The sequence below is a fragment of the Rhipicephalus microplus genome, chromosome 3, assembly GCF_043290135.1.
Source record: "Rhipicephalus microplus isolate Deutch F79 chromosome 3, USDA_Rmic, whole genome shotgun sequence".
Taxonomy (NCBI): Eukaryota; Metazoa; Arthropoda; class Arachnida; order Ixodida; family Ixodidae; genus Rhipicephalus; species Rhipicephalus microplus.
The window spans coordinates 66,138,568-66,165,819 of record NC_134702.1 but is presented as its reverse complement, the minus strand read 5'-3'; the positions used below and the strand labels follow the sequence as shown (position 1 = coordinate 66,165,819).

Here is a 27,252-nt window from a genome sequence, read left to right as displayed (position 1 = left end):
AGTTTGAACTTTAAAACTCGTTTTTCTCAAAACATATATTTTGCCATTTTTTCCGACGTGCCCCTCCTTTTTCAGGCACTTCTAGTGCTCGGGTCTACATGAAATTTTGCCCAAGTATGACAAATGCAATTATCTAGTTTAAATTTCAATATTTCATTGTATAATAAAAAAAATGTACGTATACCTTTACTATAGGGTAAATGAAATACGGACTTTTTACGTCTATTATTTTTCACGCGTATTACATAATTTGTATGTGCTTCCTAATTAGTTATTTGCACTCTACACTTTATTTGAAGCATTATGAACTATGAATGGTAAAAATTACAGAAGTTTAGGGATGAATAGAGGGCTGCGAAAGGGTCAGGGTTTTCATTTTGTCATGTTGCAGAGCTAAATGTGTGTAACTTGCAAGAAAACTAATTATATATTTAAAATCAGAATAAAAAAAGTTTCATAAACAGCTGAAGTTTCATTACTTTAGGGTGAATATTAAAAAAAAAGTGTCTTCGAGTAGCATCTCCACTTAAACAAAATTTCTTGGCGATGCGGATCTTCTCTTCATTTAAGCTGAAAACAATGTTCTACAACCCCACCACTGATTGATACTTGAAATCACAATTAAATAACTAACGGTTTTAAGAACGAAGCAATGCAGAAAGTACCAGTCAAATTTACCTTATAATCGGCGAATCTCTTGCTTTGGGTACGAGTTATGTGTGGAGGAAAACAACAACAACCTTCGTTCTATATGAACAAAGTTTCACAGGCTGCGCGATGAAAAACAAAACCGAAACCAAAAGTATGTTGGCGTACTTAAAACTTCCTATGTTGTTAGCACAAAAACAATGCTTTTGAGATTTAGAACTCGCTTTCGGGAACTTTGAATTGACATTGGATTGTTATGAATAATAAAACAACACGGGGCATTTATGTCTGTGACCATAGAGTTAATATTGGTTAATGTACACATGTCTGTACCAAACCAGAGTTGACATCATCATCAACCGACATCATCATCATCATCATATTTTCAAAGTCGCCGGTACGAGTAGTACGAGCGAGAAACTCGTGGGTACGACCATAAGAAGGAGAGAAGAATTAAGGAGCATCTGTAGACCGTGTGCGGCTCGCCCCATTCGTTGAATACTGCCGAGGCTGCTTGAAACAAGGAAATTAGCATGCATTCTTTTTCGGAGGACGAAACTTCTCTTCGAGTAAGCTGAAAACAATGTTTTCGTTCTGTACCTTTATCCAGTGAGTGCCTCCTACTTGCCACCGTCACTTCGCGAAGATCGTTTTCTCTCTCTTTGAGTGCGTAAAACATCAAAACTAAAGGCGATATTATAGGTAGTTTTACCCCTCTACGACTTCATGTGTTAATGATGGCAGATAGACATAACGTGTATCGGCATTTTTTGACAGCAAAGTATATTGAAGCAAGGAAAGTCGCCGGCGTTCGAGTTCGCTCTGTCAGTGATCGCGCGGCTCATCCAGGAAAGGCTTTCTCGTTTAGTTTCTATCTTCCTAATGTAATAGCAACAGGTATCGCTGTCAGCATTTTGTTCTGATCTGGAACCTTGTTTATTCGTTTTCAGTGTCGCATACACGACCATGCATTTGAGAATGGCAGAACCGGCTTTGCCTGGGGAATTGGCAATTCGCTCATGGTTTTCCCCCAGGCTTCGAATGGTAAGGCTCAGTTGCTGTTCACTTCCCCACAACGTGCATATTAATGTGTTGCTCACAATGTAATTTGTGAATGTAAGCTTTGGCCTGTGGCTACTTGGCTACTGCTCACATTCCTTTCCCTGAACTTTTGCAAACACGGGCGCTTATGCAGTTTTTTCCTAAAGTGCCCATAAAGTTGAAACATCCAAAGCTTATTGGACAAGCAAAGGCACGCGTGTAAAACATGGAACACCCGTGGAACAAGGAGGACAAGGCTAGATGTTGGCTTTCAACTAGAAAGTTGGGAAATGACAAGGAAAAAAAAAAGGCCGCAGTCATATTTTAGACAGCCTTTGATCGAGTCTGCTATGAGGTACGGTACTCTAAAACGCATATTCAGCCCAACGAAACAACAGGCAGCAAGTCTAGACACTTGTCTTGTCCGCTGGTGATGTCATGTTGTCTCATGGTGCTAAACTGATTTAAATAATATGTGAGCAACTTTGGGTTAGTCAAGATACGCTCCCTTCTAGCTGTGTTGCCACTTTTTCTCACATTAGCATACTTCAGACATAACTGTCTAAATTTGCTCCACAATGTAGTGAGTTCGGACTTGTGGATAATAAGTTCTATAAATCACATGCACGACAGTTTAGGGAGTCTCAATGAATACCAGAACATGTTTGAATTTTTTCATTTGTTAAAGCGTTCTGCTAAAAAAATACACTGAGTGAGCATGCACACATTTTATTATAACATCCTCTCCATTGCATCATCAATTTCGTAGTAACAGCTGCTAAGTTTTGGAGAATATCTGTGAGCACAAATAAAGCCTGCCCAGCAAAGTTTCCATATCGAAGCGACACTTGTTGGCACATCACATTCTGTCCTTCGCTCGATGATGTGGCAGTATATTTTAATGCATACTAGCAATATTTACCCTCAGGAAGTCATGTTCATGTAAAAAGTTACTTTTGGGGGATGCTTCTTGCATGTGCATGTCATAACCGATCCACGTAGACATGAGATAGACGTCATTTAATTTGAACCAGTGTACAAAAGTTCAGTGCTCATTTAGCCACAAATGTGGGAGAAATCACGACATCTATTACATTCAGTTACCTGTCTACAGTGCTAGTACATGCAAGTAAGTGCAACAAGCTGACCATAACTGTCAGTAGGCTCCTCATGAAATCTAGCACCTTTTTTCTGTTTCACCTATCCTAATGGTAACACATTTATTTATCACTTTATTATGTTGTCATAAAGTCTGTTTTGTTCAGTGCAGTCAGAATTGGAAAAAGGAAATACACTCAAACCTCGATAAAATCAAACTGGATATAACAGAATATGGGTGATAACGAATCGAATGAAGAACAGTCTTGTGATAGATACATTAGAAAGATACCTTTATAAGGAATTTTAGATATAATGAATTAATTTTCATGTAAGATTCAACTTTGTTAAAATGAGGTTTGAGTATACTGTTATATTTCACAATGTCAAGGTGTAGAGTTCTAGTGTAAGTTAATAAGTAAACATACTAGCATGCAAGAAGTTAGAGACTACAAAATCTGCACAAATAGCGTTATGGTTTCTTTTATCACTTCACAACATGGCATTGCTTTAATGCATTCGTTGAACACTCATGTGTAGGCCTCTCAACTTCATTGTAGGCAGCATGCTCAGGCTGTGAAGAAAAAAAGAATTGCCCCTGAGATGTTACCTACTCTCCTAGGTTTTGCATAAGTGTGCACTTTAGTGCATTTTGTGCTGCTGTTGAAATTGTGAAAGATCGTTTGCCAATTGAGGCTAACTCAACAGCATTCTTACTGGGACGTGTGAATTAGCATAGTCTTGCTTTTAATCAGCTTGTACTGGTTGTCTCTTCAACTCTTCAGCTGATTTGTGTGACATGCAACAGAGGTATTACAATATTTAATACATAGCAGGCTATGGTGCAAAGGCCTTCTCTCCGTACTCAACGAAAGAACTAAAGCCAGTTCTGCTTGGCGGACACTGATAAAATAGCAAAGCTGGTTGGCTTGCTAAGAAGCCTTCGCTTTGGACGAAGTGGCGTAATGTAGGACAAGTGGCACATACCCGTAATGAGACTTGACCACTTTTTGTTGAACATGCTTACGATCTATGACAACACTGGACATGAAAGGCTTCATGTCACTCATATGAAAGAATGGTGAGCTTCGTGTAATATCATTTCACATTTTCAAATTGAGTCTGGTATCTTTAGGATGCAGTAATGCATGGAAAACATTGTAGACATTAATCCTTTTATCAGTACAGGTGCAGTGCTACTTGTTTCTGAGGCCAATAGTTACAGTGCATAACTCGTGTTCATTGTCAAATATAGCATGTTTACTACAAGCATGAAGTGTGCACAGATAGTAGGCAATTTGGCCTAGCTTCGCATCTACATGTACTTGTTATAATATATCAAATAGTTGTTTTCTAGGAAGCATCAAAGATCATGAACACCTTCCCATGTGAATGCCTGAAGTGCGAATTGCACGAATTTACCACCCGTGTAGCTTCCATACCCCTCCCAAGTATGAAATGTGTGCACTCCCTTTTTGATGGAGTTATCTTTTCAGGTAGAGACACTGTGTATCTGTGTGTTTTGTTATTATTTTCATTAGCAGGGGAGACCAGGCAACAAGGCCGACGAAATGCCGGCCACTTGCATGATGTCTGTTGGAGCACTTCCCTCTATAACAGGGAAATGAGGCAGCTGGTTAATGAATCATCGTGTGAGTTTACCAATGCATATATATATTTTTTTTTGCATGATAAACAGCCTGCCCTGAAGCAACCACAACAAATGCCCTTGTCATGCTTCAGTTACAGGAGCGCTCTTAGTTCCAGAAAATGTTATTGTGTTTTACAACACTATCGGCTGTTTTGACTTTCATTAACTTTTAATGTAAGTCACAATCTTGTTAGCATTTGTATGACTAGAACATTTGATGTGTGTGCATGGATATGTGTGTGTGTATGTGTTTGTTGCTGAATAATGGAACTGTATGGCTGCAGTAACCGTAATATAATTTTTACTTCTATCTCAACTTGACTTTTTAATGATTAAGGTATTGCTTTAGGATTGTGCCTGAGAAATTTGTTCTGTGAACCACTCATTAAAAAATTGTGCAGCTTTAACTAGAGTCATGGCTGAGCTTCTAAAGCAACAAATCCAGGTAGGATTGAGTACAGCATATAGCTTTGAAGCAGGCATGAAAAAACTTTACTTTGTTTTTTGTGTATTTGTAACCTCTGGTGTTGTAAACATTGTAGTTGAGCATACGCACTAACGCGTATGGGCCTTCCAAAGAGAACGAAAAACCCGGTGCTCTGATTGCGCGAAGACCTGTGCCGCCTTTGCCAGACTTGCCGTACGCTCATTTTCCGTAGTGACCTCGTTGCGACTTCTCTATTTGAATAAACATCATGGCAACATGAACAAATCTAAGGCTTGCAGCCTCCCATTGTGTGGCTTGAGGTCAAAACAAATGGCTTCATGTTGATATCATGAGAGAAGGCATAAATGACATCAACCACTTTCCTCGTGGCCGATGTGGCAACCTTCCCACAACAATTGCTTTACTTATCCCTGAATCGTTGCATTTCATCATGTGAGCCCTGTACTTCCTTTAAGCTGCAGTTCATCTTGATGCGTTCACGTGCTCATTCTAACTGTAGTTTTCTAGTGCACAAAAAAAAGACACAGACAGATGAATATAGGACAAGCACTACTTGCGCCTGTCCCGTCTTGATCTGTCATCTGAAAACTACAGCATGAGGTAACAACATGCCCAAAGCGCTACGTTACTAAGCTCATTGTAACCCTGCTTTCTTATTTCTGGTCTGCAGCTGTATTCCTTGACTTGCAAAATTTTGCTGCAGAGCTCAAGGGAGAAACAGCACATCCAAGGTAAGGTGCCCTTAAAGTTTATAACTGCATTATCTCATCACCAGAATGATTAGTGATGGTATTTGGCAATGTGTTTACAAATGGCCTAATTGCGAGATGTGCTAGATATACATTCCCATTGTAGTGTCATGAACATGTAAGGACGTTTACAAGTGAGGTAATGAAAGCTTTATTTTGCATTTTGCTATCATTTCTTTGTCGTGCTTGCCCCTTGGGATCGGCTCATGTTTCATTTGGTTCTGTTGCAGTTTGGTAACGACTAGTAGGAGCTACAGGGCCACACTTAATGTCTGCTGGAACAGCTGCGAGGGTAAGTTATTGTTTCAATAGCTGGTGTAGTGTACATTTTGTTCATAAGAAGAAAGAAAAGTTGTTTTTTGCACTCAAGGTATACATAGTGGCTCTGACAACATCTTGATCAAATGTCGATATGGCTTATGCTTTATTGCGCCAAAGGTATACGAGATGAGTCTCACAACATCTTGATCAAAAGTCAGAAAGCAGTATAGCAAATTTGATTAGAAAGTTGTATGCATATATTCATGATCGTTGGTTTTTGGGCTATTCCCTAATAGATTTTTTTCTTTGCCACATTTACTACAAGCTGTGCTTTTGATATAGACTTGGCTTGCCTGCATCACCACAAATGTACTAACTGACCAGTTTTGGCGCAATATATTGCACTAGAACTCGGGACAGCTTAAAACGATGATGGTCAAACCTCTATCAATAGGCTTGCTTTCTTGAAAGTGTGTAAGTTGTCGGTGGTTCATCAGCTTACCATGGTGTTCGGCACTTTGCGGAGATATGGTAACGGGGCGACTGTTCACAATTGATGAAAATACTGTGTATTGCATAAAAATCATGCCGTATTGGGCGATACGCCTTTATCTTCATTTGTCTGTGGTTGCTGTTCACAGCTGCTTAACATTGCTACTGCTGTGTGAGCTGATGCATGATCGATGTAATGATATGCGACAACAAACGAGTTTAATAACAGAACTACAACCATTGTCATTTCTCTCAACCTATTGTCTTCATCAATCTATTCGCTTCCGGTGGATGGATGAAAATCTTTATTGGCATCTGGCGGAATGACACGTAAATGGAAGAGCCAGAATTGTACTCAACACAATAAAGAAAATCACAGCTCAGTATTCGCACTCAAATGAGCATGAGAGGGCGCTGCAGAGTGCAGCATGGTGAATTCTCGGAGGTCACCGGGTCTGTTGTCGCTAACACAAATATTGAGTTTTCTGCAGTGCGATTGCAGTTCGCGCTGCTTTGTAGAAGGGGAGCGGGTGGTTGACGCGATGCATCTTATTTTAGTCGGCACCAGTGGTCTCAAAAGCGCGAGCGGCGTTCTTGAAGTGGTCATGTTGTGTGTGTAACGCACATGGCGCACCGCGTCTCTGCGAAATTTGTTTACAGACTTTGGGTGCCGCAGCAACATGTATTCACTGGATACAATGGTCATTTAATAGGTTCGAGTTAACAAGTTAACACTGGTCCCTAACCTGGAAAGAAGAAATTTGCTTGGCCATTCATTTTTTCTTCACGGGTGGCACCATCCGAACGTGCTCCTACTGTATACGAATGGCACTTGGACTGTTTGGACCTCAGTACGCAGCTTCCCTATATTGCTGCTAGGTGCCACATGAATTGATGGAGTTGTGAATATATAACAATGTATGGATCAAACATGCAGGTGGACAACATTTTGACGAAAGGTGTGTTAGGTAAAGCACACCGCACTTAGTGGTAATCTGCATACATTGCATACCATCAACGTTGTTTAACCTGGCAGCTTGCCATGTAACACACCCTTCACAATGTCTCTCATCTTATTTGCAGACGAAATGGAATCCGTGGATGAAGACAGTAGGCTGGATCATTACGCAAAGGTGAGCATCGACCATTGGTTGTCAGGCCTTGATGAGCAAGATGGTTCAGAAGCAGCATGCTCCGTGCCACTTTCCCCCATGCTTCAAATGGTAACGGCGGACAATGTGACCTGTCATTGTAGTGCTCTGCTTTGGGCCAAAATAAGCTCGATCATTGTTTCTATGAATAGTGTTTAAAGATGAGTGAAGCTTGTTACAGTAATGTTGCATACAAAGAGACGTGCTTGCTCACGTGCTGTGCTCATATAGGCATGCAGGCTGATATTTATTTATTTATTTTATTTTATTTTTATATACTGCTGCCTGGTTACAGGGCTATTGCAGGAGTGGGTACAGAGCAGTAAAGAATATAAGAAACTGAGAATAAGTGAGATAAACACAAACAATGGCAGATCAAATAAATAATAAAAAATGCTTTAAACGTAATTATATAAACAATGCAACTACAAGTGAGGATTAGTGTATGACGTCTTTTACTGCCTTCAAAAATTTGTCTTTTTTTAATGAAGGAATGTCACCTGGTGTGGTATTCCTCTTTTCAATACATCCCATTTCAATACATAGGCTATGTTCTGTTATAGGATGAGATAACTTTTTATCATGTCTGTGTGGTAGAAAAGCAAACTTCGGGTCTGGCGCTTGCTTCTGCTCTACCAACAATTGGCCTGCTCACGCTATGCACTGATATTGTGAGAATTTAATGGTTAGGTCACATGGGGAGTCAGCAGCCTGCTGACCAGTCAAGCAAGGCCGCTGGCCTGCACACTACCATAGCCGTCATTCTAGCCTGTCCTCATGATATTACAAGCGTTCACCGATAATGCCTGTGCTGTGAATGTACATTTACGATTTTCAGAAAGAACTTGTTGACGGTCACTCCATTGCATGATAGCAAGTTTTTCTCTGCCATGGAGCACCATCTGCTTTTGAAAACTTGCTATGTGGCATGAAACAGCTCTGCCAACCGCAACAATTACCGTGTCACTTTTGATTTGTTTAGAGATACTTTTACTATAGTGCCTAGAATATACTGGCTAGTGTGCAATCTGCAGCCTTTTAGGTGGCACCTGATTGGATGAATGCCGATGGCTGCCGCTTGGAGCGCTGCAGCGCGGGTGGGTGCTGCGGGGCCGCCCGCACCTCATATCCCGCCATGCTTCCACAGCATCGGCAAGAGAGCTGCTGCCAGTTTTGATGCTAGAAGCGGAATACTTTTTGTTCAATGAAGCAACTATAGGCTGATTTATTTTAATGAAACACAATAGTGCCGCTATGCGTGACGTCGGCAGAATATATGAAGCGAAGGCTTTTATAGTCTTCTACTCGAGGTGTACAGCCGCGGTGTGCCTTGGATGTTAGCGTGCCCTGCCTCAAAGAGTTCTCGTACTTGCACTAGAATCTCTATAGCTTATGCCAGCACATATAGCTCAGTCAAAGCGTTAAAGATATTGACACTGAGTCCAAAGCCACCCTAGAAACGCTGCAAGTACATACCTTCGCACACAAGTTCTCCCAGGCACTCCCATGATGGCTTCTTTGCGGAGATGTTCATACAACTTCGGGCTTTGCATTTTTATCATGATGCATTCCACAATCCACTCATCGTTGTACTGCATGCCTTTATGTGACTTCCGTTGGGCAGCAACGAAGCAGCTCTTCACAGCGAGCTGTTGTTTTGGCCGAAGAGACCTAATGTTACTTTCGAATGCATCTATGCTAACTGTCTCATCTTGCACTTTCATACAAGACATTTGCTTTTTTGTGTTCGCAAGTCTCTTATTGATTCTCAACAAATTGTGAGAAATGTTCTTACACTTCTTTTCGGCATCTTCTCTTGCACTTTTCTTTGCCTTTTACTTCCTCTTGCAGGCCTGGTTTTGAACCAGAACCCTCTGGTACTTGCTAAAAAAAAGCAAGGCTTTCCGTATGACTGCAATGTCAACAAGCGTTTTCCGGAAAAAGAAAAAAACATGCCTCTGAATGAGTTGTGTTTTGATGAAACTGGCCTTAAGCCACAACCACCACAAAGAGCTGTCACTGAAACTTCTTTGATGAGGGCTTCAGTCTCATCACTTCGTGTGAGGATTTGCTTTGATTTCTCTCGTCCAGAGATATACCATTGCGACTACTGATTGCCGTTCAAGCAAAGGCTTTTCATAGTATTCCATTTTCTCTATGAACAGGGTAGAGCAACTATTCGCTTCACTGTCATAGTACGCATACGCTACTGTTTCTGCTGGCAGAGACGGCACTTTCAGACAAGTGACAGGAATATTAAGGTCTCAAAATGGGTGTCTTTTGGTGCATTGTGGGTGCTGATCGAGCTTCAGTGTCTTGCACACTTTCTGTTTCTGATCCACAGGGTGTGGCGCACTCTTCAGGCACAGATGAATTATCCTCAGCACAAGATTCTTTAATGGCTGAGATCACTTCCGAGGCAATCGACTTGGCGCTGTGGCGACGCTTTGCTGGAATGTCTGTATGCATTCTGAAGGCAAAACTTTCTTGTTTTTTTGTTTTGTTGGCAATTTTGGAACAAGGTGCCAAGGATATTCAGGGAATATAGTGGGCACCGCATCAAGTTGGAGGCGCGGTTTGTCGCAGGGGATCTTGTCGACAACGTTGTTCACGATGACGATGAATGCGCGCTCGATAAAACTTTCATCAAAGTGTTTCTCACAAACCACAGCAGTTGGCGTAAGTCTCCTGTCCACCCTCATTATCTTTCTGTCCTATTCGGCAAGACGTGCTTCATCTGCTGGGGCCGTGAATAAGAATAATTGCTGTTTGTTCGAACGGTAGCCAGTTGTACAGAATGGTACGACGCAGGCCCTTTTCTTCGATCGCTTTGACCCCTTTTCTTCGATCGCTTTGATTTGGACATTATATCATTCACCTTATAGTGCCCGTTCTGACAGGCACAAAAACACGACAACCACTCACTCACCCTTTGACGACATGAGCAACAAACACACGACCCAGTAATAACACTGAAAACACGAACACAGAGATCCACGCGACCCCGGCAAATCAGCTGTGCAAACCAGACGACACACACGGTCAGCATCCACCTGTTTGGCAGTGCCCCTCGCTGCCACCACGGGCATTCATGCGAGCTTGTGCCACCCTCCTTCATTGAAAAGAGATGGCGTACGACACAATAGCCAGAATATTTTAGGCACTATACCTTTACTTCCAGGCAGCAATTTTTCACAACTTTCTCAAGCACCATTCACATCTTTGGTATCATTATTACAGCCCCTGTTATTAAATTTAAGTACAGTCGAATCTTAATAATTCGAACTCATAGAAGCCAGAAAAATTGTTCGAATTAAAAGAAGTTCGAATCAATGAAATTAAAATGAACCGAGGGCTTACCATGCAGTGGCGCATGTGCGTTGAGCTAGTACATGAGAGGGAAGTTTCTGAAGACATATTTATTCACAAATGACAGGACATCCGTAATTAATTGAAGTTATCGGTAATGTGCATCTGCACACGTTTGCCTTTGAAGTGAATCAATTAATTTCGCACGCAGATTGCAAAGCATTTTAACTTCGGCTTCAGTGTTCTCCTGGCAAGAGAAGTATCGCGCGACTAAATCCAGCGCCAACGCTCTCTAAAGTTGATGGCAACGACTGCGTCTCCACTACTACCCTCTGCTCCGCAGCCGGAGCGTGGCCAGCACATTACGAGAAAGGAGGAGCGGTTACACCCGGGGGAGGAGCAGATCGGCGTTTGAGAGAGAACGAACACTCCACAACAGCTTCATTTTTTTTTGCTCTTTTTGTCGGCGGGGCTGAAAGGACAAGGGTCTCTACGTTATGTGACAGGGACATGAAAGGGTAAAGCGTGACACAGGCGCGTCACAGATCAGCATTTGAGGGAGAGCAAACATTCCACCACAGTCTTTTCTTTTCTTTTCTTCTTTCCCTTCCTCGCGCGCAGTGCTGAGGTGTCGGAGGTGCCGTCGCGGGATTGGGTGTGCTATTGAGAGCATTTTCAGAGTGAAGTATGTTCGAATTAATCATCACAAGTGCTTGCGCATTCGAATTACAGGGCGTTTTCGCCCATTAGAATACACATAGCTTTGACGGGACCACAGCACGAGTTCGAATTAACCTCAAGTTCGAATTAGGCGTGTTTGAATTAATGAGATTCGACTGTACTGGGGAATCGTTCATGAATTTAAAGAGCAACACAGGATAACCTGGTGGGTGCGTAGACTAATCGTTGTGTATGTTGTGTATTGCTCTGAGAATCGTCTGCCAGACAACATGTGAAGACAGACGTTGGGTCTATTAATTCAAGCTGAGGCCATGCGGTGTGAGGTGCAAGCACGTCATTACTTTCGTACGAGGTTTTCGCCTTTTGCTGCTCTTTAGAAATAGAAATAATTTATGTCCGTACCATTTCATTCACTATTCTACGTCATCAGGCTAGCCTTAGATATTATTACTAGTGCTCATGTCTGATTCCCGACTGAAGACCAGTGCCTACTACTATATCTGTTTACCAGAATTTTAATTACTGTACTCCAAAATGCCAACGAAATACGATACAGCCTTAAGGGGAGATGCGGGTCGAAAAACGCGAGTTTTTTTTTAAAGTACCGATTTTTTATTTTCACCTGTTTTGACAAGATTAATACCTCTACAGTTATGAAAAAAATAATACAGGTCGAGAATTAACAGGAAAGCTTTAAAATTGCATCTAAAGAGCACAAGGTGCCTGCTAAAAGGTCGAAAGTATGCAGTCTTCAAGCACCTTGCCGCCGATAATGCGCCGCCGCTAGCCATTGTTGATCGCATGAGTCGAAGAGTCGAGCCTCACTCTTCAAATAAAAACAGTTTCTCTCGCTGATTCAGCGCAAGAAATAATAAAAAGAATCACTCTTCTGCGTGTTTTTCGAGCGCCACGACTGGCCTATCACATGGTACGAATCGGGGACCGCCATTGGCCGCTGCGGGCCTGTATGTGCTGTGAAACCTTTTTGCGGGGTTCATGTCTTGTCGAGAAGCGCAGCTGAACAATGCTTTTCTCCTGTAATTATCTCCGTTATGAATGATAAAAGGCATTGCTCGCAAGTGAAAGCCGTTGTGCGGCGCGCTCTGTAGGAATAGGCTACGAGCAGCTGGTCCGATTTGCGGCAGTTGTTGGCTTCGAAAAGCCAATGCATCAAAGTCATTCACACCCCTGTCAGCTGGAAAGTTCGTGACGCGGCAACGGATGACGTCAGCGCCAATCTTGAGAGGTCGAAAGAGCTCGCAGTAAGAGAACTTAGCAGGGACGACATTGCCATTATGTACGATGGTATGTGGCACAAACATGGCTGCGAAATGGCACGACACTGCACTTAGTTTAGATTTCGCAGTCCTGTCGAACTTCTTCCTAGCTTGCGGTTGGCACAAGGCTGTGCCAGCTGGAGCGGAAGTTTGGCAAGCGTTTCATGGCGCTGTCTGTCAGCGAAATGTCTGTGAGGAGTCGGCTCGAAAACGCCGGGAGGGAGAAACTCATGGTGCTGGCGTATTTTAGTCGCAGTGGCCACTACAAGAAGAATTTTTCTTTTTGGTGTGCAAATTTCACCTGATTTAATATCTTTCATAAATAAAAACTCAATTTTAACTTGAAAAACTCGTTTTTCTCAAAACACAAATTGTGCCATTTTTTCCTATGTGCCCCTCCTTATTTGGGCACTTCTAGTGCTCATATCTGCATGAACTTTTTCCCAAATTTTTTCCAAGGTATGACAAATGCAATTATCTAGTTTAAATTTCAATATTTTATTGTATAATAAAAACATTGTATGTATACCTTTATTAGGACAGGTGAAATATTGACTTTTTATGTCTATTATTTTCCACGCATACTACATATTTTGTATGTACTTCCTAATTAGTTATTTGCACTTTACACTTTATTTGAAGCATTATGAACTATGAATGGTAAAAACTTACAGAATTTTAGGAATGAAAAAAGGGGGGCAAAAGGGGTTAGGGTTTTCACTTTGTCATGCTGCAGAGCTAAAAGTGTGTAACTTGCAAGAAAACTTATTATATATTTGAAATCAGCACAAAAAGTTCTATAAACAGCTCAAGTTTCATTGCTCTAAGGTGAATATTAAAGAAAAAGGGTCTTCAAGTAGCATCTCCCCTTAAAGGCAGTGCCAGTCTATTCTTTTGCAGTTAGCAACCTTTCTTGTTTACTTTTCAGGCGCTGAAATCGCCCACGACGTATACACTAAACGTAACAATCACATAGAAGTAACCGATCAGTTCGCAAAACAGGCCCTCAGTTCATCAGTTGACAGGAAACATCAAAGCAGGAGTGTTACCTCTCCGGATGAGCAAAACTTCCACATTCCAGACATTTTGAAGCCAACAATATCAAGATTGAGCAAGACAAAAAGAAGTTAGCAGAGAAAGAACTTGTGAGAAGGAGGGTCATCCAGAGCACTAAGCTGGGCTAAGTTGGCAATGTCAGGAGTTCGAAGCCGCACCACTTTTTTTTTTGTTATGGTGGTTCAAAGAGTCGAGAAGGCCAGGCAAGCTACGAGTAATGCAAAGTTTACAACTGATAGGCGGTCAGGTGGTATTCTACGCTAAGAAAGTGCAGCAGAACTCCCACTTGGAGATAACGCATCAGCCTAGCATGTATTTATAAAATTCGGTTCGAATGCTGATGCAGGACTATTCCCAATCGTATATTTACTGGAAACGCATGATAAAAGAATTGTAAAAAAAAGAAAAGTCGCAGCTTTGCCACAAAAGCGAAGCAATGAACGCGATAGCAACAAATTGGAAGGTCACCCGAAGAATGGAAAGCAGATGGAAAAGAGCCCCGCATTTCTCACGTGCAAATGACGCACGAAACGTACTCACAGGTACAAATGCACGCGAATGAGCATCTCGGTTGTTACTTCGGTGTGTCTGAAAAGCGCGCGCTTTTCGCAAACGGAGACTGCAATGATTGCAGTGACCTTTGTGCACCTGCTAACTTCAACAGAATCGTTCCAGGTAAAGCCCGAGGCCAGCCAAGATGTACGATCCTCTCCACCGCGAGATAAGGACACGCGAGGGAACGCTGCTCCCCTCCTTTAAGCGGGGCAAAGTACGCATGGAAGATTAGAGCGCGCAGCGCAGCATGATGTGGCGATGCGCGTTCATTGCGCCATCTTCCTGGTAATGCTGAAAACACTGTGATGCCCGTCAGCAGTGGCAAGTGGTAGATATTAACAGCTTGCCGTTTGAACATGCTCTCGGTGAACATGGTCCTCCTCGGTGGCTCAGTGGCAAACGCCTCGGGCTCGCAATCCATAGTACCCAAGTTCGATTCCACGGGCCAAAGTCTTCTGACTTTTTTTTTCTTGCATTTTCATATATATAGATATATACATACATATACATATATATATATATATATATATATAGAGAGACATATACAATGAGTGACGGCAACACTGGCGGCAAAATCCAGCCGAGAGTGTCCTTATAAATCGCAGCATATCCGCGGAGTGAATGATGATGAGTGGGGCGAATCGTCCGTCAGTCTGTCCAAGCTTCGGTCCGTTTGGTCGTTCTTGCTTCCGTCTGTCCGTGCGTCCATCCATTCGTCCGTCTGCTTGTCTGTCTGTCTGTGCGTCCGTCTGTCCATCTAGTGAACACTCCAAGTACCGCCATGTCACATCTTTTCAGGATCGTCTCTCACCTTTCCCTGTGGCACATATGTGTTCTCTCAGGCATGTGCCACCGGCTGTTACGCATGACAACGAGGGACGCACAAGCTACGCAATAAGGAGCTTCACCCCTAAAAAAGATTAGCTCTGAAGTCTAGCCTCACTGGCGACCACTTTCCAGTATTGCACTCTCTCACCAGAGCAGAGATTGGCCATCCTGGTGCAGTACTTGTTCACTACCTTCCATATGAACGCACCATTCAACCCTCGGTCCTCAGTCCCCAGTGATTGTGATACAACTGTTGAAGGGTGCGGTCACACATGTCACGCAGCGCTGGGTGCTAAGAATCTCTGGCTCTGGACAGGCTCCCATTTAAATATAAACTTGGCTATGGTTAATGCTAAAATGCTATCAAGTGAGACTATTCTAGCCATGCTATTAGAGAAATTAGAGGGTGTAAAGTGGGGTGTAATGGCGCTCAGAGAAGTTAGGAGGACACGTGAGGGTTATACAGTGCTGAAGAATGAACATGTCCTATGGTACCGTGGATTGGTTAACAGAAAAGAACTAGTAGGGGGGGGGGGGGCTTTTATACACAAGAATATTGCTGGCTGCAAAGAGGAATACTATAGCATCAGTGAGCGTGTAACAAGTTTGGTAATTGGGTTTGAAGGGCCACTCACCAGGCTTTTAGTTAGACCATGGAAGCTGTTGGGTGTCCAATGAGAAACATTTTGCTACAAAAATTTTTTGAATCGGTTCATTATGAGCTGAGAAAACTTTTTTTTTTTAAGCGCTGCGAAACAAGGATGAGAGGAGGCGAGCTCGAAACTTTTGCCACTCTCTTGCCAAATCTCTTCCGTACCCAGTGTTGTTTTGAGGCCTACTGCCTGTTTCTGTGGGATCGTTTGGAAACGCTGGCTTACACGCGGTAGAATAGATGATCACAATGAGTGCGACAACGCGTAGTAGTGTTCCACGGCAGTCGTCTGCTCAATGCGCTGACCGCGGAATCGCGGGGACGCGAACGTATGCGAAATACCGGCACATTAGCCCCACATCTCATTGCAATTCACATGAGAAAGAAAGTGAGAAAAAGAGCACTCACATTTCTTTATTGCGTCCCATTATTTATCTAGAGATTTATTAATCTTTTCAGGCTACAAATACATAAACTACGCATGTTGTGTTAAATAATTTTCGCCATGTGACGTGCCACTGTTGGCAACCCAAGAGCATAGTTGTTTTAGTAGAGGACCAACGTCACTGCATTGCCATGTACGTAGGGCCATTCATACGTGCACATCATGCCCTCATTCTCTGGGCGCATGCCCGCAAAAGGAAGAGGGAGCAGCGTTCATCTTGAAATTTGACCCGATTGCGCGGCGCGTACCGTTGCAAATTTTGGCAGACGTGATCATGAGTGCCTCATCTACGCATTGCGCTTGTCAGCTCAAAATTTTCAAACCTGGTGAGTGGTCCTTCAAGAAATGGTACATGATCAAGGTGGTACTGGCCTACGCACCTACATCGAGCCATGATGATCATTTGGTTGAACGCTTTGATGAAGACAGTGTCAGTCATTAATAAAGTAAAGACACAGTATACTATTCTGATAGAGGCTTTTAATGTCAAAGTAGGCAAGAAGCAGGTGGGAGACCATGCAGTAGGGGAGGGAATACAGTATCAGCTCTAGAAATGCCAGATGGGAGTTATTAGTAGAGCTTGCAGAGCATAGTAATTTACGGATCTTGAATACAATCTACAAAAGATAGGCCAACTGAAAATACTGATAATAGCTGAAAATAGATGTGACAGAGTCCTAATGGCGAAACGAAAAATGAAATAAACTTCATTATGTGTGCACCCTCAGGCATTGTACAAGATGTAGAAGCAGTTGGCAAGATGCAGTGACCATAGTATAATAAGTGCTTTTATTCACTTAAATTTCAAAAAAGCAAACCATAAACTGATACACCAGAAGCCAATTAATGTGTTATCGGTGAGAGGGAAAAGTGCAGGACTTCAGAGTTTCACTTCAGAACAGGTTCGCGGCACTAAATGAGATAACCGACGTTAACATAGACACACAACGAACAATAATCTTACTGGTATCATCAAATAGTGTGCAAAGGAAGTGGCAGGCACAGTCAGTCGACAGGACACAGGGATACTATGTCAGGAAACGAAAAATCTCAAATGCAACCGACCAAATAGAGCTAGTGGAGCTTTCGAAGTTAATCAATAGGCGTAAGGTAGCCGACATCAAAAGGTATACCATGGGGAGAATCGAGCAGGCTGTAAAAAGTGAAAAGTACCAGCAGCATTAATTGTGCGAAAGCGAACTTGTGCATAGGCAAAAATCGGATCTATGCATTAAGGGATAAGGAAGGCAGTGTCGTAATGATTATGAAGAGGATATTTGAAGTGGCGGAGGAGTTCTACAGAAAGCTGCAAAGAGGCCGAAACAACCAGTATGATATGGTAAGAAGCAATAATCGCTCACATGAATTCGACATCCTATCAATAACGATATGGGAAGTGAGGAAAGCCCTAGAAGAAAAGCAAAGAAGCAAAGCCGTTAGTGAGGATAAAGTAACAACGAACCTGCTGAAAGATATTGGAGATATTGTGTTAGAAAAACTGGCCACCTTATATGCAGAGTGTCTCTTGGTGGGAGGTGTACCTGAATCTTGGAAGAACGCAAACGGCATCTTCATCCATAAGAAAGGAGACGTCAGAGACTTGGAAAATCACAGGCCAATGAGCTTACTGTTCGTTTTCTACAAACTATTTACAAAAATAATAGCTAATAGAATTAAGGCTACACTAGAGTTCAATCAGCCAAAGCAACAAGCAGGATTTCGTTCGGGTTACTGGACAATGGATCATATTCATACTATCAATCAGGTGATGGAGATATTCGCGGAATACAGCCAACTCTTATACATAGCCTTCATAGATTACCAGAAGGACTTTGACTCCATCGAGACATCAGTAGTGATGCATGCACTACGGAACCAGGACATCCACGAGCCCTACATAAACATACTGGAAGAAATCTATAGCGGATCCACAGCCACTATAGTTCTTCATTAAGAAAGCGACAAAATCCCGATAAAGAAGAGTCTAAGGCAGGGAGACACAATCTCTCCAATGCAATTTACTGTGTATTTACTGAAGGTTTTTTTCAGGGCCCTACATTGGGAAGATTTAGGCATACTAGTTTAACGGAGCTTATCTTAGTAACCTGTAATTCGCTGATGACATTGCCTTGATGAGTAACTCAGAGGACAAATTACAGCTCATGATTACAGAATGGACACGAAAAGCAGAAGAGTAGGTCTGAAAATCAATATTCATAAAATTAATGTAGTGTGCAACAGTCTCTGCAGGAAACAGCACGTTGCAGTAGGTAGAGAGATGTTGGAAATTGTAAAGAGATATGTCTACTTAGGACAGGTAGTAAACGCAGAGCCGAGCCATGAGGTTGAAACAACTAGAAGAATAAGAATGGGGTGGATCACATTTGGCAAGCATTCTCAAATGTGAATGGTGATCAACCACTATCCCTTAAGAGGAAGGTATAAAACGCTGCATCTTGCCGGTACTTGCCTACGAAAGAGAAACCTGGAGGTTTACAAAAAAGATTCAGCTTAAATTGAGGACGACGCAGCGAGCGATAGAAAGGAAAATTATAGGTGGAACCTTCAGAGACAGGAAGAGAGCAGAGTGGATTGGGGAACAAACGGGGGTTAAGGATATCATAGTTGAAATCAAGAAGACGAAACGAACATGGGCCGGGCATGTAGCGCGTAGACAAGATAACCGCTGGTCGTTAAGGGTAACTAACTGGATTCCCAGAGAAGGCAAACGCACGAAGGTGAGACAAAGTTACGTGGGCCCATGAGATTGAAAAGTTCGCAAGTGTAACGTGGCAGCAGAAAGCACAAGACCGGGTAGGTTGGTGTATTATGGGAGAGGCCCTGCAGTTGGCATAGTCTGGCTGGTAATGATGATAATGTTACCAACTATCCCGTACCAAAGTGCTATTTCAGATTTAATGTTTAAGAAACAAAAGAGCTCGCTAAATTGGTTGAGTGTTCTGTTTTTGTTCTTTTTAACAATTTGCCATATTCAGACTGTGAGGAACGTCTTCACAAAGCTCATGTTTTGTGATTATTCTTGGCAATTGACTAGCCAACATCACTATCGACGTGATCACCTAAATCTTCTCTCACGAACAGTTTGTCCATAATTTTTATCTATTTATTCACTTATTTTTAATGACCTCCTTTTCACTTTCCCTTCGTTGATGGCCGGCCGATTCACTACTGCCGCTCCATGGTTGAAGGCCAGCAAAGCGGGCGCAGCGAATAGTCCGCGCCGCCTGTTCTAGCCACACGCCGCATTGTGGCTGCGCCGCCGAGGAAAAGGCCGCGGTGTTTCGGTGCGATGATGTCTAGTTTTGCTTAGATAAACTAGCTGCCGAAAATCGTTTATAGGTGTGCCAAAGCAATATGTATATTTTATTATTTCACTATCACTTGGCGTTGCACACTCTTGCACGAAACTCGCACAAAACGAGCACCATGCTGTCACAGGAAACACTATTATTCTTTCAGAGTTTCATGATGCTGTATATTGTGTGGTTTGTGCTTGTATTACAAGTCTTATCTCTCAGCTTCGAAATTGAAATGGTGCAAAACGAGATGATCAGCAGAATATATGTATGCACACCATAAATGCTTTGTATTGCTTGTTTTCTCCTGTCCATAGCACATCTATTTGTTTTTACTGTTTTGCCTTCGAAAACTGTGTCTACCCTTCCTGTTCTTTCATTCTATTTGCAGTACGAATTACTAAGAAACATCGAGCACATTTGGCACTTGTGCGAGATCCTATTTTTGGATGTCCAGCCAGGTGAGTTGTCAGAGGTCTTTTGAGAAACTCTTATAAAATAATAGTGTTCTCAGAAAATTTTGTCATTTCTGAAATATTCAGAGGAAAAAGATGGAATTTCTAACCCAATAGCTATAGCGAGGTTAGTGGTAAACCAGAAAATAAAGTGTTTTTATATGAGCCCATGCAATCTGCGGAATGGGTATTTTTCGTTTTTTTTAAATATACTACTTTATAGAACATTAAATGAATAGCACATACCTTGACTGCAAAACTTGCCAGCATTGACGAAATGGCATGGAAAAGTTAATTGGCCATTTGCCTAGACACGTGCTGTGTCATTTAATTTATTATATAGACATATGATTAAGATACTGCTTTGGTCATTGGTAGCACTGACCAGCACTCCCTTGGCTAATCCTAAGTTCATTAAAAAAATAATTTATATATTTCTGTTCGGCGGCAATCTAATGCCAATGGGATGCAAAAAAAATGTGGCTTCAGCTTCGACCTGCGTCAAATTGTAGCTTGATACGCCTTTGTATTCCTTTATAAGTATGGCTAGATTTTAACTGAACGTGCCAGTAAACTTCCCATATGTTTCGTCCGACCTGGTTCCTTGTTTATTTCAAAGTAATCTTGTTTGCTCATTAAAAGTTAATAAACGATACCATTGCGGTTAGTACCTGCAGATCTGTGGGTAGAGGCATTGCCGCCTTTATTAGGATGCCTGAGGAGTGGCTCGTGCTCTCAGTGGAGTCTGCTTGCCTTCAGTTTTGAGCATGCACCGCGCAGTGGCGCTCGCGACTGACACTATCATCACAACGTTTTTTTACTAGTGGCTCGTAGGGGCGCGTCAGTTGAGAGTTATTCTATATCTGCGGCTGTACACGACCATTTCGGAGGCTGTGCAAAATGTCAAGTTGTTGCATTGTCTGCCATAGGTGGGGTTAGCGACCGACACTAATCGAAAAAGAAGGAGGAAAAGGGTGTGGCAGCTTGTTTTTTTTCTCACGTGGCAGGCATCTAGTCTAGGAGGCAATGGTAGAGGATGAGTTGAGCAATGAAGCAACTGTATCGAGGCCTAACTGCTTATTTCTTTCGCTCACTGGCACAGGCACAGCATATTTGCAGCAACTGCAGCGCTGGGTTCAGAGTCGTTCGTTACTTGAAGACCGAATGGAGGAGCTATTGAGAGAGGATGAACCGCACTTGTCGGCCGATTACTGGGATCACGTGAGTAATTCCAGTTGCCACAGTATTGGGCTCACCCGTGTCTAAATGCATGTGCTGTATCGTACCTGTCAACTCACCCAATTTACCGAGACAGTGAACTTTAAGCGATTCTACTGCTCATACAGGTGCATTCATAAATTTCTTGAGGAATGGTGCTAGTGCCACCATGAGAAGGAAATAATTATAGTTAAGGACATCGGTTTGAAAATTTGCAGATCACATGCAGAACACTTCAGTAAGTTTCACCGCAGTACACTGGTTTCTTGCAGTAAAAGTGCATTAGGATTGGCAAGGCACTGCTAGCTGTCATGAGGTACAGCAAATTTTGCCCCTTAATTACGCTTGCACACATTGTATAATGGTAAACATCAGTAAAATTGTTGACGCCTACAAAGCTTGTTGGTGATCATTCGTTTATAATGTCACTGTGGCCCTGAGAAATAGTAAATTATCAAGCAAATTTTAATCTTTCTTAAAATTAACTAATAATCTGGCCATAAGTGCTTGTGTAAATAACAACTGTTATGACCTCTTCTTTTTTACCATGCGACAGAACAGCTTCAAGGGGACCCTGAAACGGTTTTGGCGATTTTGTACTAACACATTGGGCCGGTAGACTAAGTCCCAAGGGTTATTTAGAGACCGATTTGAGCTCTCTGCGTGAACTGTGCAATTTATTACAACGCTTTAAAGCTGCGAATTGCTGCAGATTGGTGCAGATTGTCTCGACCCAGCCAAACACATTTTCAACCACACATTCACAGAGTGACATGCTCTGGCCGCTTGAGCACATCAGTAGCCACGTCACTGTGGCTGCAGGTCTGATTGGCTGTCATGGGCTGTAGAACGCATGGAAGATCGACTGGTGGAGTGGCGACACCTGTAGGAGCAGATATGAACCACTCCGGGTTCTTCGTCTCTGTTGTCAGACGGCATGTATGCTGCTAGGTGCACTATGTGAGGGCTTCCGAGATCGCGTGCAACCTGTCAGCGTGTCATCTTGGAGGTCTAGACTGATAAAACCCTAACACATCCAGCTTACTCATGAGAACTCTGCGAATGCCAGCGATGCCAAAGTGCCTCATGAGTTGAGGAGGCCAGGCAAATATTAGAAGGAGAGTATGATATTATTGTCTGTAGTGGGCTTGGTACAAGGCATGTCACTAAATTTGTGGTGCGAATGGTTTTATGTTGCTGTACCCTTAACGCTGACAAAACTTCAAAAAACCGTTTTGGAGTCCCTTTTTAATGAGCGCATAGAACATTTTGGAGGCTTGTTCCACATCCCATTGTTTCTTTGTGGAGCTATCTCAAGTTCATCCTGCTGAGCGACAGGTCAGCTTGTTTTGCATGCTATTCTTCTTGCAGTTTGTTGGCTCTTGCTTTTAAAGAACAAAGTTAGGTCTTGTTTCTAACTGCCTGATTTATTTGTGCTTCGCCATATCTGTATCATGATGAATTGTACTGGATGAGTGAATAATGTTAAAGGCCCAGTAAACAAACCTGAAGTCCAACTATTATATTAAATATGTGCACTTTTGTATTTGAACATGCTGCTGCAAGAGTTTTACGAATACGTGCTATAATAAAGAAGTTACGGGTGTTAAAACATCCGTTTCAATTGGTTTCAAATTTTTGCGCGTCCTTGCCATTCTACACCATAGGAAGGGAAGGCGTAGCTTATTGTCGAAACACGTCAGCGATGTGCCATTGATGCAAAGCCAACGACCAAGCAGGGCTTCCCTCACGTGAGCACATGTCATTGTGGTGTGGGGAGAAAGCGAGGTGTGAGGAACTCTCTTCCCCTAGCGGTAAAGTATCAAGACTCCTCTCTATCTTGGAGGCTTTCGTTCTGGCAATGCTGCTTTTCCCAGTACTCTCAGTCTCTGCAAAATGGCAGAGGGCAGCATACAAAAATGAAAATGCAAACTGCGCGGCCGGAACTGCATCATCGCAGGGTCAAGGTGGCATTTCGTTTGGCAAAGGACCAATCGACCAGCCTAGTGGTGTTTCAGGTTGCCTATGTACATGTTTGCACCTTTGCGCACACGAGGGGGACTGGTCAGGTGCTGAAATTGTTTTTTAAAATGAAGGGCAAGTGCGGCGTGCAGCGCTGTAGTAGTCTGAAAATGTGATCACCGCAGTCTACTGTCCGAATGGGCGAATTTGTTTGGGGGTGTAAAAAATATGTCTGAGTTTGTTTACTGGCTCTCTAATACAAGTTTGTTGTACTAATTTTCTTTTTAATCATGCGTTTCCAGGTGTATATGCTGGTTCTTCAGGCCAGCCTGGACGATGCGAGGAGGCTTCTCAAGAGGCACCCATGCTCTGGCCGAGAAGATTTTGTCTTGCTGGATGAGCTGCTGCAGTCAGCACCACAGGTGGGTGTGTTTGGAGTTGTCACTAGCAGGGGTGCAACAGCCGCGCCACTTTGATACAATTCCTCATTCTTGCGCCAAGATGTGCCAAAACCGTGAAATCTGCCAAAATTGTGCCACGCTGTGCCAAAGATAAGCGGTGCCGTCGCCTGGCCAACGGGCGTGTGTTACTTTATCTAGTCAAACGTGCCTTGCAAGTGTAGCAAGGTGGCAAGTTGGGCTAGTTGGCAAGTGTGTTCGACTAGATAATGTTTGAAGTTGTGCCCTAAACCAAACTTCATTGTGGAAAAGAAAAAGAGAGGAGGGGGGTGGGGTGGGGGTGTTGCGGTTTCAAAATTTCATGGCCTTGTTCTAACCCACGCAGAATGCCGCTTAAGCTACCTTCGCCGCGTACACTGGTGACGTGCGGTAAAGTGTTTTAAAATTGTAAAGGGGCTGTTAGCATTTGTCACGGGACAAGGCACAGTTTGTTCTCATGCGTGTATACGCAGCATGATTGTGAGTACTAGTATGATTGCTGGTGTCTAAAAAAGTTTTTGGTAATTGTTTGGAGCACTGTATAACATTTATGCAGCCCTGAAAAAAATCTAACAAAACTCTGCGCCAGTTTTTTTTTTTTCCACCCCTAAGGTCATCAGCTTACAGATCCACATTTGAATCCTCAGAGTCTGTCAAAAGATTTGACTCGCGTTGCATATGCTAACGTAGACTTTATCATTGTTTGCTGAGAGGGGTGGTTGAAAATAATTTTATTGAAATAGAAGTGCTCATATTCACTCTGCACGATTTAGGGGATGTTGAATGGTTTGTACATATCTTTTTTTTCTCAATGTAAGCCTTATTTTGTTTATACTGCTCCAAACTTGATTTTTCGTGAGGAAAAATTAATTTTTTTCCTATAACCCACTTCAAATTTGGATTTTAGTGCTCCAAAACTAACATTTTTCTGCTCCGAAAATTGCTCCGAATTCTATTTTGGTTGTTGCACTAGTGTGGCTGATATAAAGCATTGACTCGTTACTGGTGAGACTGTCTGCAGGTTATTGTCACCAAAGGCTTCTGCTACGCTGCCTAGTTTTGAATTCACACGTATCAGTATATTATGCTTTCACAATATCAAAGACACCACCTCTGCTAAGCAAAGGCACTTGCCTGGTAAATCAGAATACGCACAAAAAGAGAGTTGCAACGTTATCTTTAACATCCTGCACTCACTTTTTCCTATGTATAGGTTCTGACAATGTGCGCTAGGGCCCTTGTAATTCTTCGTTGATGAAAATTGGTGTACAGTTTTCCAAGAGAGCCATAGATAACATCATTACTTTCAGGAAATTTTATGGAGCCATTATGGCCAAGGTACTCAAAAAAAGAAATAAAAAGGAAACTGATGTCAGCCATGTCGTACTGATTTTTACATGCTGGAATTTTACCGTAAAAATAAAAACTAAACTTTGCCCTTTGTCTTATTTTTTAATAGCAAAGCTGCAACTGTAACGAGTACAGAGTTTCTTAAGGGTAATTTACCAGTTTAAATTGATTTCATGTCTCTTCAAAAAGTTAATTAGAAATTGTCCCCTTGAACTAACGTATACAGGATGGTGTAGAACTGCTGTGTAATCTATATTAAAAGTTTATCTCCTTTGGGCAATACAGTTGAACCCCCTTATACGAGACACTGATGTAAGAGACTAATGGGTATAAGAGACACCAGCGTGCTTACATTGAAGCAGGGGTTGATATGCTTATAAGACGCTCCTCGTATAAGAGGCGAGAATCGCTCCCCGGTGCATGCCTCTTGTAAAAGGGTTCAACTGTATTGCACCCAGGGGGGGTGAGGAGGTGAAAATCAGAACTGGGTTGGGGCAGTTCACGAGCTTGAGCGTCTTCCCGTTTTTTGTGATGCAGGGCTCCCCCCAGGTGGCGTCGAGGGAGCTGCACGTCTGGTGGCAGACCTGGCAGGCGCAGTGCGCACGTCATCTTGCAGATGGAGATTTCTCTCTCTTGCCAGAGATGGAGGTCGTCTGCAAGGTTAGTACTTTCTCTGAATACCTAGAATGTGCATTTCGATATTAATTGGTGACAACGACCGATAAATTGGTTGGCACAATGTGTGATTGTCATTATGACCTCTATTTTCTGCATAAAGGTGGGTTACAGTTAAAAGAAGCATTTAGAATTGGGAGTCAGTGCAAATAAAGCAATTCATAGCAATTGCATTAACATTGGAAATTGTCACAATGCTAGACAGCATTGTATCTAAGGCAAAGAAAAGCAATTGCAGATTTGGTTATTCTTTATGCTTTTGTACATGTTATTATGTGACGATGTTTCAAAATGATAACAACTATGCTATCAATATTACTAGGGGTGTGTGAATATCCAAAATTTTGAATATTTTTCGAAAAATGTTTGCTATTTTATTCACACTGGAATTTAATTATTTGAACTTCCCAAAGACAAATACAGTCAAGGCCCGATAGACAGTGGCCCCTTCAGATTTTTAATTTTCTTCATCCCATCACACGTATGGCGGCAAAGCTGCCTTGTAGTCTTTGCTACGATCGCAAGGGCATTGACTCAAAACAAACGTTGGTTCTAACGTGGAGTTGATAGACGTGACAGAAGTGAGGGCTCAATCTCAATTAATGCTGTTTTGGACTTGAAATTTCGGCATGAAGTCTGAAAAATCATACGCCGAAGATTTTCTCATTCAAAATTTAAGGTGTTCCTTTATTGACATCTACGAGGCAGACTTGGAATGCCAGACACCAAGGGAGCGCACCTTTGTCTGCCACATCAGTTGGGCTTCTACATAAGTTTAAAGAGGAGGAGAAATAGCACCTTTGTTTTTCTTGTGTAAAGTGTTGTTGGCAACACTTTGGCTGCACCAAATCATGTACATAAATGCAATTTGCCTTCTGCATTTCCTCATTCTTAATAAGACAACTATGAAACCTCACCCCGCTTCACCAAGCCGAAAGAAACGCTTTCATGTTTCTGCATCGTAAGAATGTGCTGAGAAATCCTCCCTAACTTTTTTTTAACAGGAAAGGGTTCCCAGCCCCTTTATCATCATCAATCACCATCATGATCATTTGTTAGTCTCAGCGCTGCGGCTCTCATGCTCGTAGCGTGAGGTGCGCGCAAGAGCACGAGCCCGTTGCACCTGGCGGTTCGGACGCAGGCAGGCGCCGCTCTGCTTTGATCTTCAGGAGTAAAGTGGCGATATCAACACGGCCACGTTGGCCGATGTCACATCGTCACCTCAATTCCACTGGTGTACTTCCGTCACGGAAATGACGTTAAAACATATACCAAGAGATTGTGAAGAAAAAAATTGGCACGAATCTACATGTTACACTGTAAATGTGGTCAAAAGATGTAGTCTTGCATCTGGAGAGAGTGAACAAAACGTTTATTTGATGTTTTGCGCAAGAAAATCGGTGAATGGTATTCTGAAGGCATTGCGTTAGAGTGCCTCGAGCGTGTAACGGAAGTGAACAAGATCATCTAGGCACGTTATACACGAGCGCCATCTG

The 27,252-nt window shown here is 42.5% G+C and overlaps 1 protein-coding gene across 2 annotated transcripts in view; it reads left to right on the top strand.

The window, feature by feature from the left end:
• The first annotated feature begins 1,038 nt into the window (after positions 1–1,038).
• The window catches only part of Nup75 (nuclear pore complex protein Nup75), a 68,130-nt gene continuing 41,916 nt past the window's right edge, over positions 1,039–27,252 (top strand). The window contains exons 1-10 of one of the 2 annotated variants that reach the window (XM_037425072.2): positions 1,039–1,217; positions 1,599–1,692; positions 4,332–4,439; positions 5,557–5,617; positions 5,866–5,927; positions 7,472–7,521; positions 20,051–20,120; positions 21,217–21,335; positions 23,597–23,716; positions 25,619–25,741. In XM_037425072.2, coding sequence (XP_037280969.2) covers positions 1,182–1,217; positions 1,599–1,692; positions 4,332–4,439; positions 5,557–5,617; positions 5,866–5,927; positions 7,472–7,521; positions 20,051–20,120; positions 21,217–21,335; positions 23,597–23,716; positions 25,619–25,741 — 843 coding nt within the window. In that variant the 5' untranslated portion in view covers positions 1,039–1,181. Of the gene's footprint in view, positions 1,218–1,598; positions 1,693–4,328; positions 4,440–5,556; positions 5,618–5,865; positions 5,928–7,471; positions 7,522–20,050; positions 20,121–21,216; positions 21,336–23,596; positions 23,717–25,618; positions 25,742–27,252 lie in introns of both variants that reach the window. The other variant, XM_037425065.2, reaches the window with a different exon arrangement.